Source organism: Malaya genurostris, chromosome 1, assembly GCF_030247185.1.
Source record: "Malaya genurostris strain Urasoe2022 chromosome 1, Malgen_1.1, whole genome shotgun sequence".
NCBI lineage: Eukaryota > Metazoa > Arthropoda > Insecta > Diptera > Culicidae > Malaya > Malaya genurostris.
The window spans coordinates 34,957,533-34,971,966 of NC_080570.1; the positions used below are offsets into that span (position 1 = coordinate 34,957,533).

At 33.9% G+C, this 14,434-nt stretch overlaps 1 protein-coding gene across 2 annotated transcripts in view; it reads left to right on the forward strand.

The window, feature by feature from the left end:
* The first annotated feature begins 2,675 nt into the window (after positions 1-2,675).
* The window catches only part of LOC131436530 (probable multidrug resistance-associated protein lethal(2)03659), a 37,947-nt gene continuing 26,188 nt past the window's right edge, over positions 2,676-14,434 (forward strand). Inside the window, exons 1-3 of one of the 2 annotated variants that reach the window (XM_058605283.1) lie at positions 2,676-3,130; positions 10,727-11,187; positions 11,256-11,463. In XM_058605283.1, coding sequence (XP_058461266.1) covers positions 10,856-11,187; positions 11,256-11,463 — 540 coding nt within the window. In that variant the 5' untranslated portion in view covers positions 2,676-3,130; positions 10,727-10,855. Of the gene's footprint in view, positions 3,131-3,170; positions 3,763-10,726; positions 11,188-11,255; positions 11,464-14,434 lie in introns of those variants that run through there. The other variant, XM_058605291.1, reaches the window with a different exon arrangement.

Consider the following 14,434-nt stretch of genomic DNA (forward strand, 5'->3'; position numbering starts at 1 on the left):
TGAAATGACGTTTGGAATCAAAATTAGAAACAATCATTTCTAAATGATTGTAAGATTGAATAGCATGGTATTTTGGTTCGACTTGTTTTAGCACGGTTGCTTTTTGGCAACATAATTGTTAATTGTTCAGCTGTGGCGTGTTAAACCTTATATTGGAATTTTTGCATTATCACTTTATCATTATGCACTTTTCGAATCTCAATTTTCTCAGACATGGCTGAACCGATTTTAACTAACTTAAGCTCGTTTGAAAGCTACTGTCGGGCCATTGATCAAGTTCAAAGATTAAATGGCTGTGACTTTTGGTTCCGGAGATATGATAGTATAAGTGACTTAACCGACAAAACGCGTTGTATTTTTACGCGATCAATTTTCCCAGAGATGGCTAAGCCGATTTTAACAAACTTAGGCTCGTTTGAAAGATACTATTGAGCATTTGATCGAGTTCGAAGATCAAATGACTGCGACTTCTGGTTCCGGAGATATGATAGTATAAGTGACGTAACCGACAAAACACGTTGATTTTTACCGCTCTTATATATAAGGGTGCCAAAATCTTGAGATCACCTCTACTTTCGTAAAGCTCTAGTGCTCAAAAGTTTAAGCACCTCGAAAAAAACCGTCATGCAAACTAAACTGAGCTAAATCGGACATGCGTAAGGGGTGCGGCAAGGCGGAAAAGTTTTGAAAATTTTCAATCTTGAAAAAGCACCATAGGGGGAAGTACATGAAATTTCCAAAATCGGAAAATTTGGTGATGCCAAAAGTCTCAAAACTGCATAAAACGTCGAGATTTAGTGTCATCTCAAAAAAAATTTTTGGACAAATAAAACCCCCACACCCCCCCTATGGTGATTTTTCAATATTTATGAAAATTCCACTAAGTGGACTAAGAAGGGTTTTTTAGATTAGCATCACTCTTCTCATATAAATACGCAACGTAAATGCCAAGCGGCGCTTGATTGGAAAAACGATACCGAGTATGTGACATAAACACTGAAGCATGCTTTTGTGAACCACTCGAATCAATCTGAATTAATTGGTGTCAAGAATGAGCCAAAATTAGAGTCAGAATTTTTTTCATAAAATGATAAAAAATTAATGAGACTGTTTGAAGAAAGAGAAAGGCATTATCACACCACTAGGAGGATTAAGAAGGTTTTTTGCCTTTCTCATATAGAAAGGTTATGCAATCACTGTGAAAACCGACTTGCACTCACTTTTCTCAGAGATAGCTGAACCGATTTTCACAAACTTAGATTCAAATGAAAGGTCTTGAGGTCCCATAAAAAATTCCTGAATATTATTTGGATCCGACTTCCTGTTCGGGAGTTATGGGGTAAAATGTGCAAAAATAATGAAAATATGTTTTCTAACTTTTTTCATAGATGGCGCGACCGATTTTCACAAACTTAGGTTCAAATGAAAGGTCCTGTGGTCCCAATTGAATGTGAATCAATTGGTTTCAAAATTAGTATCCGAAATTATTTAATAATAGTATGAAATATATTTTCATTGGACTGTTATGAAAGAGGAGAAAGACATTATCACACCACTAGGTGGATTAGGAAGGGTTTTTTACCTTAAAGTCATTCGCCTCTTCGAGCCAAAAAACTATCTAATCCTATGTACGGGGGTTGGGAGTCGAACCCAGGCGGGTTGCGTGGAAGATATCGACTTACCCTTCACACTATACCCAAAGTGATAACCCTTACATATGATGTAGAAAATATGTGGATCGATAAAAAAAAGGTATCATCTCACTGCTAAGTGGATTAAAACAGGTTTTTGTTATTGATTTCTGGAATTGCTCATGTTGCGAAACCAAGGTACGAGTTCCACTGCGGCTACCAAGAATCCGTGTAGGCCGAAAAATAAATTGCGTTAGCCGTCGAAGCGGTGTTTATCGTGAATACAAATTATTTGTCGTTAATTTCTGTTTGCATGGTTTGATAACCTTCGTCGTCGGCTTCGTCGGATCTCTATTTCCCTTTACATGGTGATTAGACCAAACAAAGCTATCGCAAGCTACCGAAATACCAAGATAACGAGATACCTCTAAATATTGTTTGGCTGGCCGTTAATTAATCCGAGCCGAGCTTACCTACTATAAAATTTATTGCAGGTAAATTGGATTAATGTTAATTAAAAATATGCGAACGCGTTTCTTCTTCTTCTTTCTCCAATGATTACGTTAGGTACTTCACTAGTCTACAGTAAAAACATGCGTCTGCATCACAGTAAGGGGGAAAATGTCACATGATTCTTCGGTCAGTCCAATTCACGTCACTCGGCATCGACACGTCGATATTCTATACGCCCGAGGCCAAATGGGACAGACTGCCCCAGTTGAACTTTCCGTGCGGTAGCCAATGTTTCAAGCATCCTTTCTTTCTTGCTATAGCTTGGAATGGTCTCCCATCGGTTGAGGGTCTCCAAGCAGAAAAAAAAGTAACTGCAATGCGACATCCGTTTTCCTTCCCCTTTCAGGGATCCTTTCAATGGCGATGGCAGTAGTTTTTATTTGCTCGCAAAATAAGTGCTAGTGGCATGTTCACATCAAAGGATATGGAAGGTTACGGGGGTTCTCAGTGTTGAAAATTTTAAACTCGAGCCAAAATCATGGGATGCCAAAAAGACGAAAAATCATGTCATGCCTTATTGTCATTCGAGAAAATTATTAACACGTAGTCTATGAAACAAAGCCATAAAATCAACCGCATTTTGGCGGACAATATTATATTTACTCTCTCACATCTAGTCGTCATCGTCATCACCGGAGAGTGTCGAAACACTAAAGTGACCAGCGACTGTAATTCGCAACCGGTGAATCCGAGTGTAAGAGAGAACACATCGAGATAGCGATCTTAGAGAGGATGATTGGTTTGGTGCTCTTTTGTGTCAGAAGCCGGGTAGTAGCAGTGAAGTAGACCCGCCAAGCCGGACCGTGAGTTAGTTGCCATTAATAAGCGGTACCGAATTCGCGCATTTCTCGCCATACGCCAGTTTTTGCACGCTATTTGTGACGGTTTCGTGGGGCCGCGAAAACGAATTTCGTGACGAAACAAAAAAAAACAAGCAAGAAAAGAAAAGAGTGAAACAAAAACCTTATCAGATCTGGCACGGATGAGTATGTAGTGTTGAAATCTTATTATTATTTGCAAAACAAATTACAAACAAACTGGTATCTGCGTGTTCCAACAGTTTCGTAAGCTGGGTGGCAGCAATTGAGCGTGAAAGTGTCTTGTTTCGACCGACGAAAAAGAAGAAAAAAAAACGAATGAATTCTCCTAATTATTTTGTTGTGACATAACAAATTGGATCACAAGGCATTTCAATTAGATCCAATTGATTTGCTACGATTGGATAAATCAACAACGCATGGTCCGAACCGCAGTCAGGCCCGCATCATGGCAGTACCAACATGGAAACGTCGATCGGTGCCCGTCGCCAGCTGGTTGTCTCACCACAGCACTCGGCGCACATTTAATTCTATTTTCTTTTCGATCACTTCGTTATCAACTACGCCGATATTATCAAAAAGAAAGGAATTCAGAGATGATCAATGGTTTCTTGATAGATGTTGAAAGAACAAAACGGCGAAGGGAACGGAATGTGTGCTGCTTTAAGCTGAATGAACTTTAAAATAATTGTGACGTGCGAAAATAGAACTTTTTTTTGTAAAATGATTTTCTGTGTTGAGCTTAGAAATTCATCATGTTATCAAGAAAAAGTAGTTGAATAGAGTTGCTGATATGTTTGGTGAGCTGTTCATTTTTTTTAAAGATATTTTTATTCAGGCGTACAAGCTTTACGTGGCCGATTGAGTCGAATTTTAAAATAATTTTTTTTATGAGTTGGATCTCGTTGTCACCCTTTTTCTAGGGGAGAGGAGCTTCCATTACCCTCCTGCGAGGATTGAGGGGCACTTCGTTCGTGGATCGTCTCGTCATCCATTGCCACATCGGTGGTATTGCTGTTGGTTTCCGTCTTCTTTTCGTTTTCCTCATTGTTCGCAGTCTTGAGTTCGTCCCGAGTAAATTCTAACATCAAAATGAGAACAAATTGAAATCTGATTATGATAGAAACATCAGATGGACATCCTAATATGATATCGACTCATCAAATTTTGAATCAATATCACATTGTGTAATCATTTTACTGTTTAAAGGCAAAAGTTTTGTGAAACTCAAAAAATGAAAATATTAAAATCACCAACTTAGTGAATCCAATGAAATTGAGCAAATTTCAAATGGCAGCACAAAAATACAAAGTTAAGTTTCAATGGAAAAATTATTCCTTGTTGCCTTTTACAAAAATGCTTTGACATCCTGCCGCGATCCTGCAGTTGACCGCAACCATAACCGCGAAGAATTGATTTTATTAAACATTTTTTCCATCTTTACCCAAACAATGCTCTTTCTTTTTAACCACGAGAAATTGGTGTTTGTCTGAAGCAGGTCAATCTGAATAGTGGCTTTGGCATTCCCAATTTAAGAATTTGACATGAGAAATATATTTGACGTAATCGATTTCCTTCTAGATACGTTAAGTATCCGATCCTGTAACAATTTTTGCGTTCAGTTTTAAAAAAATGTTTCGATATTTGTAATCATACGACGTCGTACGAGTTCATTCCAAATTTTTTAGACGATTATTTTCAGTGCATCCAGAAATCGGAGACCTGGATGGCAAAAAATAATCTACTCGCCAAACCCGTTCTGAAAATACCCATAACTTCATATCCAACAGTGTGGAAAAAATCATTGTTTACGAAGTTCGAACATCGAACATTGAACGTCTCGGATTTCAGAACCTAGAGCTAGTTCTTAATAATACTTTAGTGGCTTAGAGGAGCCACCAAGAAAATTTTAATTTGTATATTCCTAAGTAGTCCACAAACTGTGTCGAAGACACTTTTCAAAACAATTTACATTCCTATGTTATAAATGCTTAGAACTTCATATACTCACTAACGCTAGATACTATGAGAAGTATTTTATCAATCATCTAATAGATCTTGGAACTTTAATACACTTCTTCAAAGTTACCATCTAACTAAATCTTCATCATTTTGAGTCACAGGACTAATTCTGCATCAAATGATCGTAAATTATAAGTCTACACAAAAACTAAAAATTTACTGAAAAGATTATGGTTCTATCTGCGGTCAGAAGCGAGATAATCGTTCATTGTGCCAATTAGTCGAAAAAACAAATGATCTGGGATACCTTATTGCCAGATTCCTAATTCACGTTCCCTGTGTTGTAGAAGACTTCACTGTAAAACGTTCGGTCTTCATAGCCTCTAAATTCGTATTTCAAAGTGATTACATGTGCGAGTTGTTTGAGATCAAGTAGATAACTCAATTTAATGTTATAATGCTCGAATGCTACAGCTTTGGATATGAGAAGGACAAAGAGAACATTTTTGCACAGTGCTCAAATAGTCACACTGCTATTCACGGTGGATGCGGAATGAGAGCGACGCAACGAGTGTGCATTGACAGAAACTACCTGCATACAACTTTGAGAAACAACACTGCTTGTCATATAACCGAACATTTTCCATCTGCTCATAACTAACACTTACAGTCCATAGCAATCGCAAAAAGTTCGCATTCCAAATCACCTAAGTTCGAAACCGGATTCTCTCCGCGGTGGTAGTGTGGAAATTGCATGAAATATTTTTTCTTGCTTGCACTTGCGAGTTATATCGCCTAAATGTATACTATCCCGGACCTTTTTTGGCTGTTCTATTTTTAGATTATGCTCGTGACGTGTCATTTCGAGAAAATCTACATCATATTAAGTTTTCAATGTGCTTTCACTGAGAGCAAAACTAGTTTCCAGTTTGATGTCACACAGCATTTTTTTTTTGCTTTCAATTTTGATCTTTTAACCGTTAAAACGACCAAAACGATGGCAAATTAAGTAATCGATGTATACGAACAGCACAACATCAAATCGAGTTTTCTTTTTAATCTCACACTCTACTCGGGTTGCTAGTTGCTGGAGATGCACTTTGTTGTACATTGGTTGCAATTGCTGGTTGGTTGGATGGTAAGCTGTTAACTGCAGCTGGTGTACTTTGTTCTATAGGGGTTACGTTGGATGGTTTCGTTGAATGGGATACTTTACTGTTGTTGGTGACTGTCACAGATATACTGGGGTTGCTTGGGGTTGGTGTGAAGGAAGCACCGTTGTCCTTTGATGTGGTTGTCTCCTTGTCCAGTTTATCACATGGCTTACCGTAGTGAACAGCTTTTTGGCAATATTGACATGTGGCCATTTGATTGTCATACGTAACAAATGATTTGCACGGAATTCTTGTATTTGGACCGAAAATCATATAAGAAGGTATAGGCCTCTTCAAGTGTATGAGTAATGAACGTACGCCATTTAAAATACCGGGAAAAAAATTCTTCCACCTTTCTTTTTCGATAGAAAGGATCTCTCCGTATTGGGACATAGTTTTGCGAACATATGAATCGGTGACGCTTGAGGGAAGATCATGCACACGCACTTCTATAGCACCATCTTCCATCTATACTGGAATGTTGTACTTAATGTTCTCGTGCTCCACATAGTGCACAATGTTATTGTCTTTTGTGAATTGAATTGCATCCAACTCTTTATAAAACTGGATGTAAACAACATTATTCGTCTTATTACATTGAAGTAAATGCACACGTTTAATGTCAAGATGCATTTGCTCCTTAAGCAAACCTTCAAGTTCTCGTATCGAAGGTCGAATTTTGCACTGCCTGAAATCAACAACAATTGCATTCTTTCGTGTCGGCGGTAGCTTTTGTTCGTTTGGTTAACTCATTTCGAGGTCGTTCTATTGTTCACTACACAGTACTGTACTTGGTTTCTTCTGTCCCGAACGTAAGCGGTTTTGTTATATCGACTGAGATGTGAAAGCGAACTGGGTAAAAACAGGTGATCTATGATAAATAGAAATGAGATTTACTAAAAAGAAAACTGTGTTTTGCCTTTTTCATGTACCATTCGTCGAAATCAGAAAAGAGATCAGAGTCTGCGTGTACGAGGTCTGTTCAAAAAGTTCCCGGAATTTTTTAATTGCGCGCGTCAGGAGAGTCCGGTGGTCAAAAATTTTTTTTTTATTGTGTTGGTACATATGTCCCTAATGTATGGTGAAATTTTCAGCTGTATTCATTGTTTACATTCTGTCTTGTAGCGGCTGGTGTAGACGTGTTTTTTTGAGCTCGACGATTTTTGCTAGTTTAAACAATGGAAGAATTGAAGAGTCAAAGAATTTGTATTAAATTTTGCGTGAAAAATGAAATAAAGTGTAACCAAGTGTGCGAAATGTTACGGAGAGCCTACGGTGAGTCTGCTATGAAAAAAACAAGTGTTCACGAGTGGTATAAGCGTTTCCAAGATGGCCACGAAGACGTTGAAGACGACGAACGCTCCGGTCGACCCAGCACGTCAATAATCGATGAAAATGTGGGAAAAGTGGAAAAAAATGATTATGGATGATCGCCGAATCACTATTAGAGAAGTTGCTGATGAAGTTGGCATATCAGTTGGCTCATGCCATCATATTTTTTTAAATGTTTTGGGCATGAAACGAGTGGCAGCAAAATTCGTTCCAAAACTGCTGAATTTTAATCAAAAAAACAAACGCATTACCATCGCTCAGGAGCTGTTAAACGACGTCAACGACGATCCAAATTTACTCGAAAGGGTCATAACTGGTGATGAAACATGGGTGTACGGTTATGATGTCGAAACAAAAGCACAATCGTCCACGTGGAAGAGATAAAGGCAGAATCGCTGAGAGTGCTACAGAGCATTACAAAAAGTGACTATCAGGGGTGTTTCGAAGACTGGAAAAAAACGCTGGCATAAGTGTATTATATCTAGGGGGGATTACTTTGAAGGGGACCATATAGATGTAGACGAATAAATAAATATTTTTTTAGAAAAATGAGAATTCCGGGTACTTTTTGAACAGACCTCGTATGTAACAAAAATATGCACTCGATTTTCTCGGAGATGGCTGAACTGATTTTCACAAATTTCGGTCTCGTGGTTGTCATTGAACACAAACACACACACACAACACAAAAGTCCGATGCTTCTCTACCATTTTTTTATCTTCATTGTAGAATGATTTATCTTTTGCCACAAAATAAGCAATGACTTCCTCCTTGGGCTAGAATCTCTTCACTGGAAGCATTATATTGAGGCCTGCAGGTAGTAGTCACTAAGGACCATATCTGGTAAATATGGTGGGTGCGGCGCATTGTCTTAGTATATCAGCACTTTTCTCCCCTTCATTTGGAGTCGTCGTTTTCAAGGTATTTTATAAACAAATTTCCATGAGCATCTTAAAATCCTGAGACCAAAACCTTTTATTGGCGTTTTTGGTCGCTTTGGATGGTTCTCATCGAATGCAGCCAGCTTGTCTGACGACCGCTTTGACTCCAAAGTGTAGTGATGGATCCAGGTTTCGTCCATTGTGACATATCGACGCAAAAAAATCCAGTTTATTTCAGCGAAACAGCTCCCAACAGCACGGCACCCACTTTGACAATAGCTTCCCAATGGAGAAATGTTTATGCATGATAGTGTACACAGTGCCGTATGATATATCAGCTATCACGTGCAATTTTGGTCTACGGTCTTCATACACTATCTTTTGTCTGACCGGAGTGTTCGGTATATTCAGTGTTTGTTTTCGACCACGATTGAATCCGTTATACCAGTTTTTTATAGTCGCATAGGATGGTGCTACACTGCCAAAAGTCGAACTAAGTCGATTGAAGCACTCTTGTCTTGATAATCCAAGACGAAAATTGTAATAAATCTTTCCACAAAAATGTTCACGATTCAATTCCATTGTTTTACTGAGGAAAAAATCTTACCTCACTGTAAACCTAACAAATAGCGCTCAAATGACAGAATGTCCTGAAGATGGTATTGGTTAAAAATGTCAAATTTTCTTGATAAAAACGTCAAATCCACCGGGCAACACTTAGTATTACCAAGGCTAAGTACATAAGTAACAACCTTTCAGTTGGCTCTCATGCCCCGATGCAATCGCAGCGTATGATGGAAAAAATATAAAAATTAACAGTGCTAAAGGCCATAAATGGTAGTGTTATAATCCGTAATTACGATCAAACCATTTTCAGTGACTTCAATTTGATTCTATAAAATTGATTTTCAATCAGAATAAGTGTCGTCACTAATACCAAATCGTTCAATTTCATGGGTGTCACGACTCGGTGCGGAACGCTAGAGTTGTACGGAAGTGCACATAAGCAAGTGGCTGATTTACTTTGTACGCCGTTCGTAAAACGAGTGGCAATCGATTTTTTCGGAACTGTACTCGTGGAAATAATTACCAACTGAAAGTTGGAGAAATGGTAACTATCGGTTCTCTTCTTAATCTAAAGCATTTTACAAAAAACTACTGAGATTTTACATGAAATGGATGATTTATTAGAAGAACAATGTATCAAAATAAATGTGTATTTTTAAAGTAATCTGCTTCTTGTCGACAGCAGACCTACGTCAATCTCGCGGTTATGTCTCGGAAAATTACCTATAACAAGTTTTTTAACTTCCAAAAAGTGTCCGGCTTAACCCGGTTTCCCTTACGAACAGAAGATCGAATATGTAAATTGAGTTAGTCGATAGAATTAGTTAATGAAAATGAATCAAATTGTTAGTTGATATCTTGGTGATTTATCTGAACTATTCTAGCGTTCAAAACTCTTAATTCGCATATATTAAGATAATCCTATTTCGAAATGCGAATTGCTCTACCAACGTATTTCTGTCGTTCATAAATGCATGATCCGATCCAGTCCAAAAAGCGTTATATAATTGAAAAGCTTTCATCAACTTCGAGTTATGATAATCTATGCTTCTGCAGTACGCCCAAATTCAATGACGTATTCTACTATCAGTTCAAAGACCATTTTCAATGCCGATGGTGGCAGCTGGGTTCCGAGTTGCTGTCCATCGAAGCGTGCCATAAATTCCATCCAGAAACCCGCAACAAAGTTAGTGTTTGTGTGTATCAATAATTCAGTTTACTGTAATTGTGTGTTTGTGTAGTACCGTCCCGATAGGGCGCACCTAGCACTGCGCATCCCGCCGTTTGTTTACTACACCGCTGTTGCTGCTGCTGTTTCTTCCTTCTTCCTACCACCGCAAAAAATCTCTGGAAGTCGCTACTATCGCATTCGTAGTTGACTTTCAATAATTTTGTTTTGTTTTCATTTCGGTTAATCGTTTCGACGCAGTCAGCAGGATGAAGATCTCCGTAATAGGTTTCCGTATATAACGGCAGAGATTAAATAGAAGATTCACGGTTTCGGTTTTTTGTGAAGTTTGACATTGAATTGTGCTTCGTGATTGGTTCCGATTTTCCTCCATTCAACGATACGAAAGACAATCGAATTTTGTTTCTGAAGAACTTTAATTAATAAGAAAGTACTGAAGTGTTCTGAAAATGTGTAATCCACTTTCTTAAAAATGTTTTTTTTTCTGTTTCGTCTTCAATTCGCCAGTCTTCGGCAGTCTAATTGAAAGTGCAAGTGCGGCATAACAGTTTCATTTTTCATGACATACTATTTACATGAGCCCCCTATCTCCGACACACGCTGCCTGCAAGCTGAACACGATCCCCTACCGATTGGCAAGTTGTTCTCTTCCTAAACACGCCTTCTCGTTTTGCACAGATAATAAATTGCATAAAACGCCGCAACAGCTGGAAGTTTGCCAGGAAACGTAAGGGGAGATGATCCTAACTCACAGTGAACAATCCCATCAATCTCATCTCGCCAGGCTCAGCAGTCCCTAGTGCAGTAATGAATCCGACTCAGTACTCCAAGGATCCCAGCATCCACGAGCTCCGCCGGCCGGTGAATCCGGTGAGCAAAGCTAATCCAGTGGCACGGTTCACGTTCTGGTGGTTGCGGGAGGTGTTCCAAACCGGACTCAAACGTCCCATCGAGCAATCGGATATCTACGAAACTTTATCGTCGCATCAAAGCGAACAACTGTCGTACCAATTCGACCGGGAATGGAGGCGAGAGCTGAAAAAGCGAAAGGCTAGCTTTCTACGGGTGATCTGGGGCATCTACGGCTGGACGATGATTTCACGAGGGTTGCTCTACACAACGGTGGACTCGTTTTCCAGGTGAGAACATTCGGTTTCCATGCCAGACAAAGAAAAAAATCCTCCTGTTTTTTTTTTGTATTTTGCAGAGTTTTTCAGCCACTGTGCCTCGGTGGGCTGGTGTCTTATTTTGCGCCCAACCAAACCATTATCAGTCGTACGGAGGCGTATTACTATGCGGCCGGAATCGTAATCTGCTCACTGGTACCGGTGCTTATTTTTCATCATTTTATTTTATACATCTACCAGATTGGGATGAAAATACGCATTGCGTGCTGTTCGATGCTGTACAAAAAGGTAAACAACCACATGTGGGAATTATCTTTGGCAATTTTGTTTCCTTCGATATTTGATCAACCATAAATAGTCATCAAATAGAACCCTGAGTATGAACCCTTTTCAAAATTGTTTTCTAAAATAAAAAAAAAAACAAATGGATTCGGGACCGACTTACGTGAACTGGCACTTCAAGGTTTTCGTTATTTTATCTATATCAAAACGATTAGAGAAAATCATAAAAGACTTTCAATGAATGAGCATAGTTGTGAATGTCGTTTGCGTTTTATAAATTTTCTAAATTTTATAAATTTTATAAATTTTATAAATTTTATAAATTTTATAAATTTTATAAATTTTATAAATTTTATAAATTTTATAAATTTTATAAATTTTATAAATTTTATAAATTTTATAAATTTTATAAATTTTATAAATTTTATAAATTTTATAAATTTTATAAATTTTATAAATTTTATAAATTTTATAAATTTTATAAATTTTATAAATTTTATAAATTTTATAAATTTTATAAATTTTATAAATTTTATAAATTTTATAAATTTTATAAATTTTATAAATTTTATAAATTTTATAAATTTTATAAATTTTATAAATTTTATAAATTTTATAAATTTTATAAATTTTATAAATTTTATAAATTTTATAAATTTTATAAATTTTATAAATTTTATAAATTTTATAAATTTTATAAATTTTATAAATTTTATAAATTTTATAAATTTTATAAATTTTATAAATTTAATAAACTTTATAAATTTTATAAATTTTATAAATTTTATAAATTTTATAAATTTCATAAATTTTATAAATTTTATAAATTTTATAAATTTTATAAATTTTATAAATTTTATAAATTTTATAAATTTTATAAATTTTATAAATTTTGTAAATTTTATAAATTTTGTAAATTTTATAAATTTTATTAATTTTATAAATTTTATAAATTTTATAAATTTTATACATTTTATAAATTTTATAAATTTTATAAATTTTCTAAATTTTATAAATTTTATAAATTTTATAAATTTTATAAATTTTATAAATTTTATAAATTTTATAAATTTTATAAATTTTATAAATTTTATAAATTTTATAAATTTTATAAATTTTATAAATTTTATAAATTTTATAAATTTTATAAATTTTATAAATTTTATAAATTTTATAAATTTTATAAATTTTATAAATTTTATAAATTTTATAAATTTTATAAATTTTATAAATTTTATAAATTTTATAAATTTTATAAATTTTATAAATTTTATAAATTTTATAAATTTTATAAATTTTATAAATTTTATAAATTTTATAAATTTTATAAATTTTGTAAATTTTATAAATTTTATAAATTTTATAAATTTTATAAATTTTATAAAATTTTAAAAATTTTATAAATTTTATAAATTTTATAAATTTTATAAATTTTATAAATTTTATAAATTTTATAAATTTTATAAATTTTATAAATTTTATAAATTTTATAAATTTTATTATTTAAAAAAAATTTCACATCAAATTCGATAAATTAACACAGTACTGAGGATTTTATAAATACTATAAAATTAGATAGATTTCATTAACTTTACATCCATTTAAAAATTTCTTGAATTCCGTGAAAAGATCTGGAATGTTCTAAAAAATTCTTATTATATTATTTAAAATATAAATGAAAGACTCGGCAAAATTATAAAGATTTCGAAAAAAATTAAAATTAAGACAAAATCATAAAAACAAATTGGCTTCAATTGTTCAGAAAAATTTTAAAAAATTCAAAAATTTCGTGAATTATAAAAACCTTGAAAATTTGCTACATTCTGAGAAATCTGAAAAGTTCTGCAAGTTCTAGGAAAATCTGTAAAGATCTAATAGATCCTAAAACAAAAAATAAATGAAAAAATCTATAAAATTACTAAATTGTCGAAAAAAATAATATTCAGACAAAATCATAAAAACAAATTTTGAATACACTGAAATCTTTTTTTATGCGAGTTTAGCACCGCATAAAAAAACATAAAAACCGCATAACTCTGAAACTTCGCATAACAAAAATTGCATAACTCTGAAAATTCGTAAAAAAAAGTCGCACAAAAAAACCACATAAAAAAGACCTTAGTGTAGTTTTTGAAATCCAGCCAAGTTGAGAAAATCTGCAGAAATTCAAAAATTAAAAAAAATAATACAAATTAGAAAAATTCTATATATTTGTAAAAATTCTGATCTATTTAGAAAATTATTGAACACTTTCGAAAAATCCTATTAAATTTTAAAAAAATTTCTAAAACTTGCAAAAATTCTTAACAATTTTGAAAAACAGTTAGTATTTCAGAAGTTTGTTTTGTTAACTTCACAGAATTCTGCAAAACTCTGGAAAACGCAGAGAATTTCAAAATATGAAATTATGGAAATTCAGCAGAATTTAAACAAAATTTGAAATTTTCGGAAAAATTTCGAGAGATTATGTCACATTTCGAAAATTTTAGAAAACATTCTAAATATAAAACATGTTCAGAAAAATCCTGAAAAGATTTGAAAAAAATTTGAGAGTCTAGGAATATTTTTTAATATTCTGAAAAAAATTTGAAAAAAAATTGGAGAGTCTAGGAATATTTTTTAATATTCTGAAAAAAAAACAAGAAAAAGTTTAAATAATTTGAAAAAAAAAATTAAAACAATCCAAAGAAAATCGGATTTTGAATATTTGTAAAAATTCTTAAAAATTGTGCGAATCAAATTCTAAAAATTTGTAAAAAATCTGAAATATTGAGAAAATTTTTGAACAATTTCGAAAAATTCCATTAAATTTTAAAAATATTTCTCAAACTTGTAAAAGAAATATTCTAAAAAGTTCTTAGCAATTCTGAAAAAAGTCTCGGTATTAGCAAAATATTTTTGATTAATTTGGCAGAATTCTGCACAACTCTGGAAAACAGAGAAACTCAGATTTACTCATGTTCATACTATGGAAATT